The sequence below is a fragment of the Eretmochelys imbricata genome, chromosome 5 (genome assembly GCF_965152235.1).
Source record: "Eretmochelys imbricata isolate rEreImb1 chromosome 5, rEreImb1.hap1, whole genome shotgun sequence".
NCBI lineage: Eukaryota > Metazoa > Chordata > Testudines > Cheloniidae > Eretmochelys > Eretmochelys imbricata.
The window spans coordinates 81481412-81502675 of NC_135576.1; the positions used below are offsets into that span (position 1 = coordinate 81481412).

At 43.9% G+C, this 21264-nt stretch overlaps 1 protein-coding gene across 1 annotated transcript in view; it reads right to left on the reverse strand.

Moving 5' to 3' along the window:
- The window catches only part of FBN2 (fibrillin 2), a 251187-nt gene that overhangs the window by 173247 nt on the left and 56676 nt on the right, over positions 1–21264 (reverse strand). Inside the window, exon 7 of the mRNA XM_077816364.1 lies at positions 15781–15906. Within this exon, the coding sequence (XP_077672490.1) occupies positions 15781–15906 (126 nt within the window). The remainder of the gene's footprint in view (positions 1–15780; positions 15907–21264) is intronic.

The following is a 21264-nucleotide window of genomic DNA, read 5'->3' on the forward strand; positions in this document are numbered from 1 at the left end:
AACCGCAAGGGGTACTTTTCAATAGTGCTGCAAGCTCTGGTGGATCACAAGGGACGTTTCACCAACATCAACGTGGGATGGCCGGGAAAGGTACATGACGCTCGCATCTTCAGGAACTCTGGTCTGTTTCAAAAGCTGCAGGAAGGGACTTTATTCCCAGACCAGAAAATAACTGTTGGGGATGTTGAAATGCCTATATGTATCCTTGGGGACCCAGCCTACCCCTTAATGCCATGGCTCATGAAGCCGTACACAGGCAGCCTGGACAGTAGTCAGGAGCTGTTCAACTACAGGCTGAGCAAGTGCGGAATGGTGGTAGAATGTGCATTTGGATGTTTAAAGGCGCGCTGGCGCAATTTACTGACTCGCTTACACCTCAGCGAAACCAATATTCCCACTGTTATTACTGCTTGCTGTGTGCTCCACAATATCTGTGAGAGTAAGGGGGAGACGTTTATGGCGGGGTGGGAGGTTGAGGCAAATTGCCTGGCTGCTGGTTACGCGCAGCCAGATACCAGGGCGGTTAGAAGAGCACAGGAGGGCGCGGTACGCATCAGAGAAGCTTTGAAAACCAGTTTCATGACTGGCCAGGCTATGGTGTGAAAGTTCTGTTTGTTTCTCCTTGATGAAACCCCCTGCCCCTTGGTTCACTCTACTTCCCTGTAAGCTAACCACCCGCCCCTCCTCCCTTCAATCACCGCTTGCAGAGGCAATAAAGTCATTGTTGCTTCACATTCATGCATTCTTTATTCATTCATCACACAAATAGGGGGATGACTACCAAGGTAGCCCAGGAGGGGTGGTGGAGGAGGGAAGGAAAATGCCACACAGCACTTTAAGCACAGCACTTTAAAAAAGTTTACAACTTTAAAATTTATTGAATGACAGCCTTCTTTTTTTTGGGCAATCCTCTGTGGTGGAGTGGCTGGTTGGCCGGAGGCCCCCCCACCGCATCCTTGGGCGTCTGGGTGTGGAGGCTATGGAACTTGGGGAGGAGGGCGGTTGGTTACACAGGGGCTGTAGTGGCAGTCTGTGCTCCAGCTGCCTTTGCTGCAGCTCAGCCATACACTGGAGCATACGGGTTTGGTCCTCCAGCAGCCTCAGCATTGAATCCTTCCTCCTCTCATCATGCTGCCGCCACATTTGAGCTTCAGCCCTCTCTTCAGCCCGCCACTTACTCTCTTCAGCCCGCCACCTCTCCTCCCGGTCATTTTGTGCTTTTCTGCACTCGGACATTATTTGCCTCCACGCATTTGTCTGTGCTCTGTCAGTGTGGGAGGACAGCATGAGCTCGGAGAACATTTCATCGCGAGTGCGTTTTTTTTCTTTCTAAGCTTCACTAGCCTCTGGGAAGGAGAAGATCCTGTGATCATTGAAACACATGCAGCTGGTGGAGAAAAAAAAAGGGACAGCGGTATTTAAAAAGACACATTTTATAAAACAGTGGCTACACTCTTTCAGGGTAAACCTTGCTGTTAACATTACATACATAGCACATGTGCTTTTGTTACAAGGTCCCCCACCGCGTGGCTACCCCCTCAACCTTCCCCCCTCCCTGTGGCTAACAGCGGGGAACATTTCTGTTTAGCCACAGGCAAACAGCCCAGCAGGAATGGGCTCTTCTGAGTGTCCCCTGAAGAAAAGCACTCTATTTCAACCAGGTGACCGTGAATTATATCTCACTCTCCTGAGGATAACACAGAGAGATAAAGAACGGATGTTTGAATGCCAGCAAACATACACTGCAATGCTTTGTTCTACAATGATTCCCGAGTACGTGTTACTGGCCTGGAGTGGTAAAGTGTCCTACCATGAAGAACGCAATAAGGCTGCCCTCCCCAGAAACCTTTTGCAAAGGCTTTAGGAGTACATCTAGGAGAACCGCGAATGCCAGGGCAAAGTAATCCTTTCACATGCTTGCTTTTAAACCATGTATAGTATTTTAAAAGGTACACTCACCAGAGGTCCCTTCTCCGCCTGCTGGGTCCAGGAGGCAGCCTTGGGTGGGTTCGAGGGGTACTGGCTCCAGGTCCAGGGTGAGAAACAGTTCCTGGCTGTCGGGAAAACCGGTTTCTCCGCTTGCTTGCTGTGAGCTAGCTACAACCTCATCATCATCATCATCTTCTTCGTCCCCAAAACCTGCTTCCGTATTGCCTCCATCTCCATTGAAGGAGTCAAACAACACGGCTGGGGTAGTGGTGGCTGAACCCCCTAAAATGGCATGCAGCTCATCATAGAAGCGGCATGTTTGGGGCTCTGACCCGGAGCGGCCGTTCGCCTCTCTGGTTTTCTGGTAGGCTTGCCTCAGCTCCTTCAGTTTCACGCGGCACTGCTTCGGGTCCCTGTTATGGCCTCTGTCCTTCATGCCCTGGGAGATTTTGACAAAGGTTTTGGCATTTCGAAAACTGGAACAGAGTTCTGATAGCACGGATTCCTCTCCCCAAACAGCAATCAGATCCCGTACCTCCCGTTCGGTCCATGCTGGAGCTCTTTTGCGATTCTGGGACTCCATCATGGTCACCTGTGCTGATGAGCTCTGCATGGTCACCTGCAGCTTGCCACGCTGGCCAAACAGGAAATGAGATTCAAAAGTTCGCGGTTCTTTTCCTGTCTACTTGGCAGTGCATCTGAGTTGAGAGTGCTGTCCAGAGTGGTCACAATGGAGCACTCTGGGATAGCTCCCGGAGGCCAATACCATCGAATTGTGTCCACAGTACCCCAAATTCGAGCCGGCAAGGTCGATTTAAGCGCTAATCCACTTGTCAGGGGTGGAGTAAGGAAATCGATTTTAAGAGCCCTTTAAGTCGAAATAAAGGGCTTCATTGTGTGGACGGGTGCAGGTTTACATCGATTTAACGCTGCTAAATTCGACCTAAAGTCCTAGTGTAGACCAGAGCTTACATGACCACTTCCATTAACTTCAGGTGTAACCATCAGTAGGACTGGGCACTCCATTTTTTACTCAGACTCTCACTGAAGCCAAAGGAATTTTAATCAAGAAATGCCTGAGTAAAGATTGAGGCATGGATTGTCACCCACAAAATCTGTGCATCACTGGGCCCTCCCATGCATCAATTTCATCCCTCCCGCCCTTCAGTCTATGGCTATGTCTACATGCTACCATCGATGATGGCATGTAGGACATATGTAGCTACATGCCACAGTCAAAAGCATGCTGCATCCACACAGCAGTGTGTAACTGCACATGTCAGTGAAAGGCTGTGGCAGTGGGGAAAGGATCAGCAGCAGGGAACTGCCTGTGCCTTTCCCCACCACAGGAATTTTCCCCTGTGATGGGAAAAGGCTCTAGCAGCAGAACACTCCATGGTTAAAAAAAAAGGGCATAGATGGGGGAGGGGTGGGGTTAAGGAAGGCACTAATTGGATGAGTAGGTACATATCCACAGGGTTCAGGATGTACGCTATTCACCCAAGCAGAGCCTCACCATCTACACTGCTATTTATACCCATGTCAGGGGGGCATATAGGGTATGTACTCTTCACGCTGCTGAAAGAAGTGTGCAGCGTAAATATACGTTATCTCTTTCCCCTAATACACCAGGCTGCTGTGTGAAATTCCACACACACACGAACACATACGTCTCCCCACAGAGCTTATTTAGGAAGATAATATAAAGGTGGGGTTATAGCTTCTCTTCTGCATCAACCTCTCCTCCCCATTGGGGATGCTGCAGCCAGGGACTCCCTGGTACCATGCCCAGTCACATAGCCAGTGCCTACTTGGGGACAGAGCAGATGCACTGATGCACATAGTCTTTTCTGTAGGGGGAACCACAACCAACTCCCTTTTGCCTTCTGATGGATGATGATGGGAAGGGTAGAGCAGCACAAAGGGAGATTTCCTTCCAAGATGCCCTTCCATGGGGATGATCTGGCCCAGAATAAAAACCTCAGGACTTTGCCCTGTATTAATCAGTACTTGTCCAGATCTTGTAGTGCCTTAGAGGGAAATGAAAAACTAAAAAGGTGTAAGTCCCAAAACACAGGTTAAATTGATGCTATGACTCTGTTAACTAAAATCATTCCAAAGACTGGCCTGACTACATATAGGAGATTTTATTAAACTATTTCCTTACCACCTCGTGATCATTTTACTCAGCGGAAAACATAAGCCAGTGAGCTATAAATTGCAACGCTATAAGAAAATGTTTGCACCTGCATCAGTTCTTGTGGGTGGGAGGTGGAGACAGGACTATGTGATATCTTTTACTGAACCAAAAGAACAAGTGACCTTTCTGAGCTTATTGGTTCTATGTCAAAACATATATGCTGGACCAGTAAGCTATCCCCTTCAACCAATGTTTTTATAGAAATATAAACTCTCTTTATAATGTTCATATTACAGTAAATTAAAGTGTATAACTTTTTGTTATATGCACTCTATTTTTCAGGGTGTCAGGTGCCAGGAAATAATGATTACTTTCCCTATAGGAAACTATGGCTCTTCGAGATGTGTTGTCCACACAGATTCCGCACTTGATGCACATGCACATCTCTGCATGAGATCAGATTCTTTTGAATAGCAGTGTCTGGCGGGACTGCACCTACCCCCTGCACACCCTTTCACTTCCTGTGGCCAACTCAGGCCACAGCCCCGCACTCAGTTTCTTCCCCAATAAGAAGGCCTAGAACAGGTACTGGTCAGCAGGAATGGAAGTCAGGACATGGAATCTGTGTGGACAACAGACAACTTGAAGAAGTACATTTACAGGAAGGTAAGTAATCATTATTTCTTCTTCAAGCAACTGTCCACATAGCTTCCGCTCTTGGCGATAGGTAGGCAGTTATACCAGTGTCAGGAGATAGGTGAGAGGAGGCCCATTGAAAGAGGACCCCCTACTAAATTTCCCATTCAGCAGGGAAGCTTGCAGCAGGGAAAAATGTGAGGACTGAACTCTACAGTTTTGCTCTGCATTATTCTGATACAAGGGCAGGCTGCAGAAGTTGCCTGGGCATGGGTGGAATTACCGCTGACCTGTCCAGGTGAATCTTTCTTGGCTCAGGTATAGTAAGTCTAAATACAGTCTGAGGCCTACTTAGCTAGCCTCCATGTGGATACCAGTTGATCCTTAACCCTTTCAGCAAACATCACGAAGAGTCTGGATGAACATCTGAATGGTCTGGTTGTGTCCAAACAAAAGGTTAATGTCCTCACAACATCCAGTGTGCAGTTTATTTCTGCTCGGAGAGGGATGTGTTTTGGGGAAGAAAAACAGGAGGTGAATAGGTTGGTTGATGTCAAAGTCTGAGATCACCTTATGCAGAAATGTTGGGTGAGGCCTGACTGAGCCTGTATATGGTGGGCCTGCCGTGAGAGCCTGAATCTCTCCTATCCATCTTGCAGACATGAGGACCACCAGGAAGGCAATTTCATGGAAAGATAGCAGAACAGCATGTAGCCAAAGTTCAAATGGGGAACTCAACAATACCATCAAAACCAGATTGAGGTCTCATGAAGGAGGGGCTCTCAAACTGGTGGAAACATACATGGAAGCCCTCTGAAAAATCTCAACAGTCTGGAGTGTGAGAAAACAATGCATCACTGAAGAGGAGGATTACTGGGGGATATCACTGGAGATGCACCCAAACTGAACTAAGGGAAAGTCTGGTTTGTTTCAAGTGGAGTAAATATTATAGCAGGTATTCAGGCTGTTACTGGTGAAATAGTCCACAGCCTCAGAGGTACTGGGGCTGTTACTGGTGAAAGCTGACACTGCATTGCCCAGACAGAGAATCGCTTCCATTTGGCTCTATATGTTAGCCTAGTCAAGGGCTTCCTGCTGCAAAGGAGAATGTCTTGTAGTGCAGCAGAATAGCTTTTCTCTCTATCACTCATCCAGCCAGCTTCCCCACAAAAGCAGGGGCCAGGAAGTCAAGTACTCAAACCACTAGGCTGACTGGCCGTCCAACACCCCTGTTACACTGCTCTTAACTGCAGTGAAAAATGAAATAATCAAAGAAAACCTAATAATTTAACTAGTGAAACTTCAAACTTGAAAACCAATAACTTCATAAGCAAAGAACATTGATACTGTGGTTCTGTCTTGCAGCCACAGGAGGCAAGAGGAAACTGAGCATGAGCTGCAGCTGCCCCATCTTTTTTACCCGTGCTATGGGAAGGCAGAGGGCAAGAATATTGAAGGAGTGGCTCCAACGGGCACTACTATTCAAAATAATCTGATCCTGTATGCATGGGGCGCTTGCACCCCAAGTGTGGAATGTGTGTGGACAATCAAAGATGAGTAAAGGGCTAGAATGTTAAGCTCTGTCTACATTAGGAAAATTTCAAAAAATTGCACCAACATAACAATGTTGATGTATTACACCAGCACAAATATCTCTAATGTAGACAGGCTCTTCCTTCTCTCCACCTTAGTACAGTGGGCTGCTAGCCAGGTAGGAAATAAAACCTTTTTCATTATTCAACTTGAAATAACAACAGGTGCTTCAAACCACACATACTGTTATCTAATTTCAGTTCTTCCATGTACACTGACTTAAACTGCCTACATTCCCCTATTTAAACACCATATACAGTAAAGGGTTGTACCAAGTTCATTCATTTGTCCTTGTGAACCTTATCTGGGAGAACTGTTGAATAGCCTTTTTTTAAAAAATTATTAAAAAGAGCTTTGGATGATTTAAAGGAGCAAAATGCAAAGCATGTTTTAACTGCGCCCTCTTAAGAAGCAGGGATATCCTTGAACAAGTTCTCTTGGCATTAGTATACTTTATTTGATGCCAGGCACAAACATTACATGTTCAGATTTCTGACCCACAATCAGCCAATATAAACTCATGTAAGTATTTGTATACACTGGCATCCAAGACGCTAATAAAATGCAACCCCATGCCATGCTGGACAGGTCATTTTAAAGAAGCACATCCTTTTGAAACATCGGGTGGGGGGGACACGACTAAGCAAGTGATCAGACTTGAATGAAAAAACACAACAAAATAGTTTAAACATTAAAATGATACATAAACTGCTTTCCTTTTACTGGTTGACATAATGAGAATTTTTTGGTTTTGTTTTACTCTGTTCTGTTAAACAGAAGAAAAAGGGGAAACTATTTTTCAGGGAATACTTATCACCCAATCTGCAAGTGATTCTTTTCTGTGAGCTTATTAACTTGCTTTAATATCTTAACTTCTACAAATAAGTTTACAATATGGTTTCACTAACTATTTGGATTGTAAATCTAGAGCAAACCCCAAATGTTTTCCATTATATAACCACTTTATACGCCTCCCTCATGCAAAACTCTGATTGATAGATTTCAGTGTTTCACATCTGTTACAGTGAGCGCAGTACACAACAAAATAACAGCTTCACACATTTTCTTTAAAATGTGACCTCAAGCATTAGCACATATTCATTTTGAAACTAGTTATTTACTGTTTGTCAAGAATGAGTTGTTTGCATCTCTTCTGCCTCAATTGCCAGTGACAAGATGCCATAAAATGGGATTCAATCTAATCCTAAATGTATTAGTACAAAGAGCAATTAGATAATAATATTCCGATTGATAGTAAAGGGGATGCATACATACAGTATTATCAATTCATTGTCTAGTTTAAACTAAAAACCATGGGTGCCACTAAGCTCTGGCTTTAGCCACATCTAATCTATTTGTTAACTTTTTCTGTGACTCTCGCAGAGTGGAGAAAGGCTTTAGAATGGGGCCTTGTCCTCAGAAAATTTAACAAATCCTCACCTTGACTAGTGGAGGGGAATTAAGCAGAAGCATTCTTTCTCTATCCTGACAGTCAGGGCCACAGGGAAGAAGCCCTATGTGAGGTCCTGGATGACAGCTCCACTTTTGAAAAGCCATGTTGGGACACTGCCTGGCCCATTTAGTCAGATAGCTAGGAAGATATTGGGGAGGCACTACACCTTCTGCTCATTCTGTTTATCATCTCCAACGACCTAACTGTCATATTTATCACGGTGGCGTGTGGAGTCTGTGACATTACTCCTGGAGATGAGGTGGCTGTGAGTGCCAGCAGACACACTCAAAGTGAGGTTCTTCCCCTCAGGATCTGCAGAAGCATCAACAGCTACAGAGCCTGGGCACAATACAGAGCTGCTGAAGGCTCTGTGAAGCAGACATTGCGAGGACCAAGATTTGATTCATTGATCTGAAACTGTATCATAATGGTCACCAACAAATGTTATCTTTGTTCAGGTGCTATCCTTTTCATTTTAAAAATATCTTCTTTGGGCCTCTCCCTGTGGCCTTTTCTTGAGAAAGACTCCCACTGGCTCCCAGGGGAGTATTGCCAGACTGAACATAGGAGTCAGGCCTTCCATTCCCTTCCACCCTATAATGCATTGCTTGTCCACCCTAAAACTCCCACTGATTTTATTGGGTATTGCAGGTGTGCAAGGAATACAGGATCTTGCCCTTCACGTATAATGTACACAGGCATAAATTATAGAACCTTACATTGAATAAAAGCCTCCACTCAGCAATTTAAAAAAGAAATGGAGGCAAGATGGCTATAAACAATAACAAAACACGCTATTTCTAACTGGCACAATATCCAAACAAAATGTATATTCGTTTAGCATTTAGTTGTCTTCACTCCATTTTTCAATTGACAAGCTGAAGATTAGTCTGTTCAAGTTTTCTCAAATTTTCTATTCAACATTTCTGATTATTGTTTATTCTAATGTTAATATATTTGTTGGTGATATGATTGCAAGTAAATACTTTTGGATTTTGGGCAGATTACTTATTGTCTGAGACTTGTTAAAGATGGCTTGGATGGCATTGAAAAAATATACTGTGTTGCCAATATTTTTACAAGCATAAATAATTCTGTTTCTATTCACATATCCCATAATATTTTTTAATAGGTGGGGCTGTCAACACTACCAAGTACTATGGTTGCTCAACACTTCCCATTATAAACTCCTGTTTTCAGTTTCTTATAATTTCCTCAAACTTTATCCATTCAGACTAATTTATTTATTTATTTTATGCTTCGTGTCTGTCTCAGACTGAATTTTTTGGGAAAATTTTAGCCAAAACAGTTCAACTGTTTCTGAGAACAAGACTAGGGGAAAGTATGCTGTTTTGCCCATGTTAAAAAATTCTGGCAACCTTTTCTCTGGAAACATCTAGTGCATCCTTCTGGAGGGACTTCAAGTTTGGCAGGGGTGAGCCTTTGTGTCAGGGATGTGCTGTTTGCAAACCCTGCCAAATTTGGGCAGATTTTCACAAAATTATATGCTTTTGAAAATCACAGTTCACACATGCTCAGTAGAGACTTGCTAGAGCTTAGAACCTTCTGAGCTTTTTACTGCAGTCCTAATGAGCACATTGGCACCTCTCAGAGCTCTCAGTGCTGACTGAGCTGTGCATGCACCATCCCCACAGAGTGACAAAGCGTGCTCCAGCTGAGGGACTCAAAAGAAATTTCCTGGGAATGACTTCTCCCAGCTGCTGTGGGCTGGAGTGGGGCCAGGCACCAGAACTGAGAGCAGGGAGCTTGCTTCTCCTGTGCTTTCAATGATCCCTCTCTGCTGACACCTAGGCAGTGTGGAGGAGGAAGCCATCTAATTCAAACACAGAGGTAGTAAGAGCTGGTGCAGGGGAGAAGACAATGAGTCTGGTGAGACTGGGACTGGAAATGGTTGGAGAGAAAAAAAAAATGGTTATTAACCTGTCCATAACTGTTGTTCTTCAAGATCTGTTGCTCACGTCCATTCCACGTTAGATGTGCGCATGCCACTTGCACCATTACCAGAGATATTTCCCTCGGTGGTATTCATCCTTCTTGGCAACCAACCCCAACAGAGGGGTAGGAGGGTGGGTTCTGTAATGGACATGAGTAACATATCTCGAAGAATAACAGTAATGGAAAGGTTAGTTGATCCTGGGGAAACCAGAATGGCCATTGCATAGACTATTGTCCTCCTGGCCAGGCAACAGCATGGGGACCCGCACCGATGTCCAACGGCATGTAGGATGGATACTGATAGCTCTTAAGCTAAACATAGGGCCAGATTCTTCAAATGAAGAATCCTCTCTAGACAACCACAGGGGAGAAGTACCTCTTTTTGCCTCTGACCACTGGCGGATGTCCGGTGACCTGATGCCTGGTGACCACTGGCGGACAGGGATGACTTTGAAGTGAGCTGTAGCTCACGAAAGCTCATGCTCAAATAAATTGGTTAGTCTCTAAGGTGCCACAAGTACTCCTTTTCTTTTTGCGAATACAGACTAACACGGCTGTTACTCTGAAATTTGAAGAGGAGAGAAGACATTGATTCTCTCTAAAGGGTACCAGACAGCCTGGTGCTGGGAAGAAACTCGGAGCACTATGTTCCCTTCTGCTCAAGGTCACCAGAGCTGACCTAATGGGGTCAGTGGGACTGGGAGTGACATTAAGTCTCTGGCTACAACAAAGGCATGTGAGGTTGAAGGCATCACAATCCCGCTGGTGCTGCGATGACCTCCTGGCGTCGGCAGGAGGTTCAGCACCAGACTCAACAATCTCAGTGGAGTCAACTGTGCTGCCATGGGACCGGGCTGGAAGAGTGACCCGACGCAGGTCACACTCCACTGCCTTCCCTCTGCTTGCCTTTCTTTCGCACTGGTGAGCACCCTCTGTCGGTAGGCTGCTTTTTATGTTTCTTCCTCGGCACCGGAGATGGAGAGTGGTGCCAGGATGTGCACAGTGCCAGAGGAGTGCTTCGCACCAAGGCCAAAGTACTCGGTGCTAGATCTGAGCAGCTTAGTTCTGAAATCGGTCTAAGAGCGGCTTCCATTAGGATAGCCTTAAGTCTAATCACTTTATCTTTCTTTGTGCAAGATTTAAAGTCCCAACAAATTTGCCAGCAGTCTTTCACGTGAGATTCTCCCAGACACTTCAGACAACTGGAGCGTGGTTGCTCATGGGCACAGGTTTGCCACAGGAAGCACAAGGTTTGAAGCCCAGGGACCAGGGCATGCCCATTCCCTGGGGCAAAGAAAGCACCTTAATGATAAGGGGAGAGGGTTCTAACTATTTACACAAATACTATTTACAATATATACACTATAAACTAAACTATGAAACTGAGAACAAAAAAACACTGATAGGCGCCTTGCTGAAGCAAGAGTAGACGTTCCAGCAAATATCATGGGTAGTAAATAGGAACTGAGAGGGCACATGGCCAGCGGCACCCCTTACACCAGCGCATAAGCACACAGACCAGAGGGCACTAGAGCCGATCCGATGGATACCACTGAAGAAAAAATCTCTCGCTATAGTGTACATGGCAAACACATGCCTAACATGGAATGGACATGAGCAAGCACTCAAAAAAGAACTGACTGCAAATTGGAGAGAGACACTGAGATTGGTTGTGCAAGGGACTGGCTGGACACGAGTTTGTGAGATGGAGTGAGGAGGGCAGACTGGGACTGGTTGGGCTGGGAGGCTGGGACTGGGAGCTAATGAAAGACATGGGAGGAGGAGGGAACATTAAGATCAGATGTTGGAGGGAAGTGGGGAGTCTGGGACTGGCTGGACAAGGTGCCCAGGACTAGGAACTAGTGGTGAGGGAATGGGGGAGTAGAGAGAGACAAGGACCTGAGGTCAGGGGAAAGAGCTGAAACTGAGTGGGCAAAGAGACTGTGACAAGGAGTCCAAGAGAAGGAAAACTGAGCTGAGATTCGATGAGAAGCCCAGTAAGGGAGACAGGGTCTGGAAGCCATTGTGGGGGAAGGGAGAGACAGACTGAACAAAGAGCCGGGAGGGGGAAATTGGGACTGACTGGGCAAGACGACTGGGACTTGGTGTGGGGAGGGGGAGAGACTGCGTTGAGATTGGGACAGCAAGTCCAAAAGGGAAGACTAGGAAGCTGGGAATGGGATGAGAAGCCTGAAAAGCAGAGACTGGGACTGGGTAGGCAAGAAGCCAAGAGTAGAGAAGAGACTAGACAGGAACAGATTGGAGAGGACAGAGCAGAAGGATCAAGCTTAGGCAAATGGACAGAAGAGTCTGTACCCACAAAAATACATACCTCTCACAGCCTGCAATGGAACACAAGATTTCTGAGTCTCACCATTCTTCTGCTGACAGCAAATATTTGTGAAAATCTCTGATGTATATTTGTGTATTATTCTTCTCTAGCGCTTGTCCATGCAGAGGATAACACCACACCATTACTATCCATTAGCTCAAAGCAGAGATGTGTGTAAGGTATCTAAAAATTCCAATCTTGCTGATGAATCATGCTGGTGTCAATATGTTGCCACAAAATAGAACTTCTGTTTTTTCAGTTTGTTTGTTTTTTTTAAAAAAAAAAACAACAAAACAAGGAAATTGCACACAAAACATTACATTAAAAGTACATTATTAAGGTTTCAAAGTCAACCACTCAAAATGGAGAAAATGTCAAAATTAAGGCTGCGTGGGCAACTTTCATTCGCCCCCTCCCTTGCACATGTGCATTAGGATACAATCACATACAAATCACAAACTACTTTTTCCACAGGATCCCTGACTTTTCCAGTGCACAGAATGGATTAGCTCTGGGGATGCATAAGGGTTTTGTAGTGAAGGAGACAGTTGTTTGTAGGGCCCTTCCCTTTTTGGTTGCAGAATTTGGGAAGTGTGTCGTGAATGTAACAGGGGACTGCAGGAAGACAAAGGATGGTCTCATGGTTAAGACAGCTGTATGCTGCCTGGAAACCTGCATTCTATCCCTGCCTCTGCCACAGAATTCCTGCATGATGGTAGCAAGTCGCTTAAACCAAACTTTTCACATGTGGCCATTAACTGTGTGGTCATTTGCTGATAGATTTGTTCTCTTCCTTTGCTCAAATAGGCACTATACATTTTTACTTTATTCTCTAACTCCAGATCATCACAACATAAATGCTCTCATTTGCACCTGCAATACAGGGGACACTGAATTGAAACGATTAAAAGTGACTACTTTTAAAAAATTAAGTGTTGAAATAATGTGCCCATTAAATAAAATACCCAAGGTAAAATCCTGACCCCACATTAGACAAAGGGTACATCTTCACTACCCACCGGCTCGGCGGGTAGTGATCGATCTATCGGGGATTGATTTATCACGTCTCATCGAGCTACAATAAATCGATCCCCGAATCGACACCTGTACTCCACCTCCGCAGGAGGAGTAAGCGGAGTTCGAAACCCTCTGCCCCCCCGCCCCAGTGTAGCCCAGGCCAAAGAGAGTTTGGCCACTGATTTAAATGGAGTCAGAATTTTCTCTCCTCCTTACTGTTGTTCTGAACAGGCTTCTGGGCAGGTTGAGACCCACAGTAACAAATATTCTTGGGTTCACCCATCTTCCTCCACCCACATTTTTGCAGGCAGGCAAAGGCAAAGCCTGACTTTCAAACCTCTGACCCCATGCTCCACCTGCTCCCCAGACTCCTGCATGTTGCCAGGAAACAAACACCCAACACCTGGCTCCTTGCTTTGCCCAGCTGCTGTTTCACAGCTTCTGTGAAGAAAACCCAGGTATTCTAGAGTCAGGCTATCCCTGTTGCTCCTCTTGGCCCAGACCCAGATGAAGCCTGGCTCTTGTGAAGTCCCGCTGCAATATCAGTCCAAGCCCTGTAATTTTGCAGCTAAAAAACCAGATCTGAGTCCGAAGGTATGCATAATGCAGCATGGACATGATAATGTAACGCCAGCAGACCCCAGTCGTCGGCAGGCGGGGTCGAACCAGGGACCTCTGGAGATTAGTGCCTGAGCCTCTACAGCATAAGCAAAAAGCCAACTTGCTATTAGCTAAGGCTGTAGAGCAGACTCATTTAACTCTCTCTAAGTGGTCTCGGTGCCACTAGATGGGACACAACACCACACCCAGTAGGCATGTGTTGTACAATAGCATGGCTGTAAGTCCCAAGTTCAGCAACTGTAAGCCCAGGTTTACAAAGCCCAGGTGGACACTCAAGTTCAGGTTTAGAAACACCAGGTCCACAAGCCCACGTCCCACAGACCTGGGTTTACAATACAATGTAGGCATACCCTACAAGGCTCCTGATATTCCCTGATCCTTGTTTGTCTCTGTGGTCCAAAGGGAGGTCCCCTTGGTCCACCGGCCAGGGTTCTCGAATTCCCCGGCCATTTGCACAGGGGCAACTTAAAATACATACACACAGCTCCTGTTGCTTCTCAGCCATGGTGCTGGGGCCTGGACAAGCAAAGGCCCGGCTAGCTCCAAATTCAGAAACAACAGCAACTCTGAATATTATTGGTTAACACTTTCTTGAAGGGCTTGGGGAAGAAAATGCACACAAGCTTCTCCCAAAGCAATACATGAGCGTAATGGCATCATACTAGAAGACCAGGAGAAAATAAGTGAAACTGACCACCAACGAAAGAGGAAAACTGGCTATACAGAAAATATTGTCAAATGCATAAAATAGATGAACTGGAAAAGCAGAGGGAACAAAATCCTTTAACTTTTGTTGTTTGTTTTTGTTTTGTTTTAGTCTTTTTAATAACATTAAATATTTTGTATAGTAACATAGGCACAGAATTTTCATATGGAAATGTGATTTCCAAATTGATAGTGTTGCTCTTTGAATTTTGTATCCCTGTATTTGACTGCAAGCAAAACTACCGAGCTAAGACTACTTCAACATTTGGCCATAGACATCTAACCACATTTGTTTGTTTTTAAATGAACTCAACTCAGTATCAAAGAATCTAGTAGCTTACTTAAACTGCCTCCTAACGGCAAACCAAAAGACCGCCCTTTCTCTACTATCAGACTTGAAAGTAAAGTTGCCTTTGCTTTCTAAGAAAATGTTTGCTGGAACAAGTAAAGTTCTAATGTTCTTGTTTCTTTTAATCACGTGGTAACAGTAAATTCACATAAATAAATATTGAAATAAAATTGATGTGCATCAGAAGGTAAAAAAAAAAATCAAGCAATAATTTTAACTGTAAACATATTTCACTGCTGTGAACATCTAACCTGTACAAACTACAGTGACACCTCTCAGATGAACAGTTCATAAATTACTAGAACTGTTAAGATTATATACGGCACTAGAGCTATATACACTTAACAATTTTCCATTACACTGCTTTGAAACTTCAAAAAGTTTTTGCTTTTAGCCAATCAACGTGTTCACCAAGTAAGCAAACTCTATTTGTAGAATACCAACAATGTCTGAGTCTCAACTGGATTGGTAAATTAAAGCAAAAATTAAACTCCACTGCACTAAAAGTATGTAGTCTCCTTTGGGACTTGTACTTACCCACCCCCTTCTTTAATACAAACTCTACATAGTATCAAATCAGCTGTTACTATGATCAGTAGGTTGATGATATCCATTAAAACTAGAATATTTTGAACTTTAAAAAAAAAAATCATGATAATACAATTGCTTCCAAATGCTGTACATTCAGTCTTTTCTTCTTAATTTTTTTAAATTTTGGAACAGAATTATTTTCTGCTTTATTCAGTTTGTCAGGTAAGCTGCCAAACTATCTAGTAGAAAGTACGAAGAACAAGGCAGATACATATGATGTGATGAACCCAATGAGGATGACAAAGCACAGCACAAGTACAACCGGTAGAGCCTCTCTACATCAAACACAGCTAAAATGCTGTGTAGTAAAACCCAGAACTTTGCAAACTTTTTTTCTCTTTTTACCAGTCTCCAGTCATGATCCACTGTACAAGTCTCTAAAACCACACCACAAAGAGACACTTTACTTTGAGTCAATGATCACCATTTAGGAATGTTCTCAGACAGTATACACTTACCTTCACATTTCTGAGTTGCCTCATTCTGCCTGTGACCAGCAGGACACTTGCATTCATACGAGCCAACTGTATTAATGCAGTTTCCTCCTGAACAGACCCCTGGTATAGCCTGGCACTCATCAACATCTATCAAGAGAAAACAGTAGTTTGCTTGAAATCAGACATTGCTTGAATTACAGTTGTGATAAACAGATGGACAGCTCCATCTTTGAAAATATTCTGAAAAATAACCATTATTTGCATTACCACACTTCTGCATCTCATCGTGAATTTGGAGACCACTTTGTCTGGCATTGACCCTTACACATGCTTTATTCCCCTTTCCCCTAAACTATACATTGTGATATATTAGATTAAGCATGCAACATTCAGGGCCTGCTAGATTTGACAGACTTGTTACTGTGGAGCTCCACAGTTGTTAAATTGTACTTTTATATAAACTTACTCTATTTTTATTCTTCCTTTGCAGTTTGTCTATAGTAGATTTCTACTGTGCTTTAACATGCACTATTTTCCAATTTAAATTATGTTTTCTTCCCAACTTCATTACAACATAGTACAAAAAACATATATCCTGACAGTGAAATACGAGAACAAACATCACGACCATAACTTTAGTCATTACAAGCTCATTCACTGCAAAATGAGGCCAAGTGGGAAAAACCCTTGCTTTTTTAAAAAAAAATTATTTACAGTATACACAATAAGGTATGAGCCAAGAACTTTTCAAAAACATCGATTACAATGCTATACTTTTAAAGAGCAATAGTCCCACAGATGTAAAGCATTTTCCATATAGACAAAAACATCCTGTATTTCTGTAGATTACTATCAGCACAGCCCCAATGACTGAATTTGTTACTGCTAGATCAGAGGAGTAGTTAAAATAATACAGAGTAACTTACAGAGATCTCTCTGAACTAACCAGTGTAGGCCAGAGCCATATAGAGGAACTCTTTGTATCAAACGGGGGTGGGGGGAGAGTAGGGAAAGCAGGCTTCAAGCTAATGCATGATGTATACATTCAGATACTTAGCCTCTCATAAGCTCTCACAGCTCTCCTTTCAAAAGTTCATTTAAACTATAGCTCTATGAAATTTTGCAGTTGTATGTTTATTAATTCTTTCACAATAAACAATTTGATAAGTGCCCAAAGGCTCCACTCCACTTCTGTGAATTCTGGGGAGTGAAAACCTGCAGATCCTAACTGCGTGGAGACATTTCCATTACGTGGTACCTTTGTTTCCAAAAATCTCAGATACTCCTCTATAGGAGCTCAAAAGACATCCATATTTGTGGGTTCAGAGAAGGTAGGCTGGATCAAGGTTGGGGCAACTATGCTCCTCCCCAGCTCCTTGCTGAGAGAGCAATGAGAAGGAAACTGAGTCCAAACCCATGTTGTTTCCTAGCCCATATGTGGGTATAACCCACATACAGGAGAACAGAACACTTAGTGATTATAAAAGACGTTGGAATTGAAAAACAAACTGCTTTATTATTTCAAAAAAACAGATAAGCAGATGTAAAAGCTGTGCAAATTTCTTCACTCTACATCAGCAAAGTACTATACACCAGCCTTGTTCAAGTTCAAAAGTTAGAGGGTATTCCTTTGTCTGCAGTCATAGACTAAGGTCAGATACCCACAGTTGGCTTTAGCATTTTTGGATGGGCCTGCCCTGTCCTGTCTCTCTGACTCTGATCACTCCACTATGCAAAGGACTGGTTTTAGGATTTTGACGAGAGCATTTGAGATAATCCTTTTTGTCACAATAAGTCTTCATACTACCACCAGCCTCCTTTTCTGTAGGAGACGTGGAGCCCAGATGCTTCTACTACTTATCAATTTTTTTAAAATATCAAGGACAATTTTCCAAACAAGCCATAACAATGAGGGCCAGTAGGCCTCCAGGCACCAAAGAGCTTTATGTGCATTGGGGTGAGTTTTAGATTACTCCTTCAATTATTTAAATATAGAATTCAGAGTAGCCAGCAATATTAAAAGTACACTGTCTACTTAAAAATCTCACTTGTATCTAATATCAGAGGGGTAGCCGTGTTAGTCTGGATCTGTAAAAGCGGCAAAGAGTCCTGTGGCACCTTATAGGCTAACAGACGTATTGGAGCACAAGCTTTCGCAGGTGAATGCCCGCTTTGTCGCATGACATCCGACGAAGTGGGCATTCACCCACGAAAGCTTATGCTCCAATACGTCTGTTAGTCTATAAGGTGCCACACGACCCTTTGCCACTTGTAGATAAAAGGAAGTTTTAGATATTACTGTTAAAAGAACCCTTTAGGATTATTATAACTGAAAGGATTTGGGGGGGGGAAATATTTTCCACAATTTTTTTCAGTTGGTTTAATTTGCACATTAACAGCACTCAGTGGACAGTCACTTCCCTGTTTCCCATACACAGCCAGCCAGCCAGCCTCCTATTCAGTTTGTGGGAGGGAGGTTTTTAGTTTTGTTATTTTTGGTTCATGCTATTTAAATCAAGCACTAGGAAGATAAAAGTATTTTAAAAAAAGAAAAAACTGGTTCCAAAAAGCATCTACTTTTCCCTCATTCTTTCTTTCACATTGACTTCCATTTTATTTGGCTTTGACTCTCCTCTACCCCTACTCTTTCCAGTGATGCACTGCCAATATTTTAACAAAGACTCTTCCTTTCCCATCCCGCCAAAAAAACAAAACAAAACAAAAAAACCCTCAGCCTCATGACCCCAGGTTGCTGTGTTGTTGATAGGTAGGGTGACTGATCTGGGGATCTAGTCATCTGATTTACCATTTAAGTAAAAGCAGTTTGTCATTACCAAGAAAGGAGGCAACACTCCTTGGCAAACAAACTTATTTTAAGTACATTTTCTGGAAGTGTTTATACTTTTTTTTGGTAACTGTCCTGAGTTTATTTCACATAGCAGTGTGCAAATACATCATTTAGATTGTGGGTGTGCTGACGCTCTTATAAGGGTAGGGGGTTCCAGCATATCCTTCCTGGGAACATTCTTTTTAAAAAAACATCACTTAGTGCAATCTGATCTATTTGGAATGCAAAGCTGTCCCTTCTAATCGTGAGTCCAGGGAAGTCAGACCTGGCAGGTATGATTTAGCAGCATCCAGAGAGAAGATAAGTTCCACTCATACCAAACCTACCCAGCAGCCTCCTCCAGCACATAATTATTGTATATGGCCTTTGACACTTATGCCTCAAAATGAACTTAAGATGCTGAATATAAATGCACCCCGTCAGTTATTGTTGCTTGTTTAAATTATGCTACCTCAGCAAACTTGTGGTTAAAAAGCAGATTAATTTGAAAACAGCAATATCTGAGTTTACTGGTGGCCTTCACAAAGACAATCTCTGTTTGAATCTCATAAGAGTACACTTCACTGCTTTATAAGCCAAAGATATTAAGTAATTATAAATTAATTGCAGTAGCAGCAGGAAATGAATAAGTTCCAGAAACAGAAAAGGTTTCTCTCTGGCCTTGAACAAAGTTTTAGAATTCAAGTAATTCCATTAATTACTTACAACTTTAATGGTTTGGGGAAAAAATCCATTTTTTTTGAAAGGGGAGAAAAGAAAAACCACCTCAGGGATGGTTATTTTACACAGCATACTGCTTTTCAAAGAAGGAAACATGTCCAATGAAGAAATATGAATACAGTCTTGCTAACTGAGGTACTGATCCTGCAAAGCCTCAATCACATGAGCTGGCTTACGTGTTCAACAACTTCTAGGAAAGATGTTAATCCAAATGTGTGGGGTAGGTGTTATATTTTCACTGTAAGGGAATTGTTTAAAATCATTTTTAATATAAAGTGAATGAATACATTAAGCACCATTGTTAGTTACAAGAAATACAACCTAGAGGCCTAATCCTGCAAATAGTTCTTTATGGGAGTAGCTGAAGTCAATGAGACTACTACTTGTATTTCACATCACACAACCCCCTCCCCATGCTCGTCCAAATAAGGGTTTTCAGAATTATGCAATTAGCCTTTTGGAATCTGGAAAGGCTAGAGAGAGCAAAGTTAATACAATATATTCTTAAAATGGCTAATTCAGTGAATTACTTTCTGAATACCATTTTAAGCCATGGAAATCATTTGTCTGCATACACTACAATTTTGTGATCAAATAGACGGGTGGTTTGAGTGTTTTCGTTCTACCTCGTCAGCCAGGTTTAACTATGCCTCAATTTCAACATTATTCATTCCCCAACTGTTCATGCTTCTGAGGGCCAAATGAATAAAAAGCATTCTTGGTGCCATAAACACAAAATTAAATGAATTATCCTTTAGGCACAGTTGTATATACCAAGAGATTCAATATGCTAAAGATTAGTTAGAATGTTTCCATGTGTTCAGGGTCTGATAATATCTGGCAAGTGAAAAAAGGTTCTTTGCTTTTTCAGACAGTTTTCTGAGTAAGTGGTAACCGCGTGCAGGATTTGCACGGCTAACTTTACACATGCACCTTTGAAAACCTAGCCAACTTCGGCCTCTGTCTCTGATGAGTGGACAGTTTCTCAGCGAACCCTACAAATAAAAGAAAAAGCTTAGGGAAATGGAGGCTCTGTCAAATATACTTAAAGAAATTCTGTCAGATAGTTTAGACCAGGGGCGGGCAAACATTTTTGCCTGAGGTTGCATCGGGTTTCAGAAATTGTATGGAGGGCCGGTTAGGGGAGGCTGTACCACCCCGAACAGCCAGGCGTGGCCTGGCCCCCGCCCCCATCTGACCCCTCCGGCTCTCTGTCCCCTGACCGCCCCCGGCCTCCCAGCCCCTAACTGCCCCCCCATCCAAAACCCCCCTCCTTCCTGACTGCCCCCCACAGACCCTTGCCCCATCCACCCCCCCCCGCTCCCAGACCGCCCCCAGAAACCCCACCCCGACTACCCCCCACCGCCCCATCCAACCCTTCCTGACTGCCCCTCCCCTGGGACCCCTGCCCCATCCAACCACCCCTTCTCCCTGACCCCTCCAGAACCCCTGCCCCCATTCAACCCCCATGTTCCCTGCCCTCTGACTGCCCTGACCCCTACCCAAACCCCCGCCCCCGACCACCACCCCAAACTCCCCCTCTCCCTGACCGCGCTGCCTGGAGTACCGCTGGCTGCCGGCGCGGCTGTACTAGGACAGGCAGCCGCGCAGCACAGAGCACCCAATCAGGCTGGGTTCTGCAGCTGCGCTGCCCCAGGAGCTTGCAGCCCCGCCGCCCAGAGCATTGCGCCGGCAGAGCAGTGAGCTGAGGCTGCGGGGGAGGGGCTGGGGGACAGCCTCCCGGGCCAAGAGCTCAGGGGCCGGGCAGGACAGTCCCGCGGGCCAAATGTGGCCCGCGGGCAGCAGTTTGCCCACCTCTGATTTAGACCCTAAATTTTGGGGAAGAAGCTTGGTTTGTTTCTGTTTAGTAAAACTTTTTTGTTTAAAAAAAAACAAAACCCAAAACCATTCACCTGAATGTTATATTTTAATTTAAA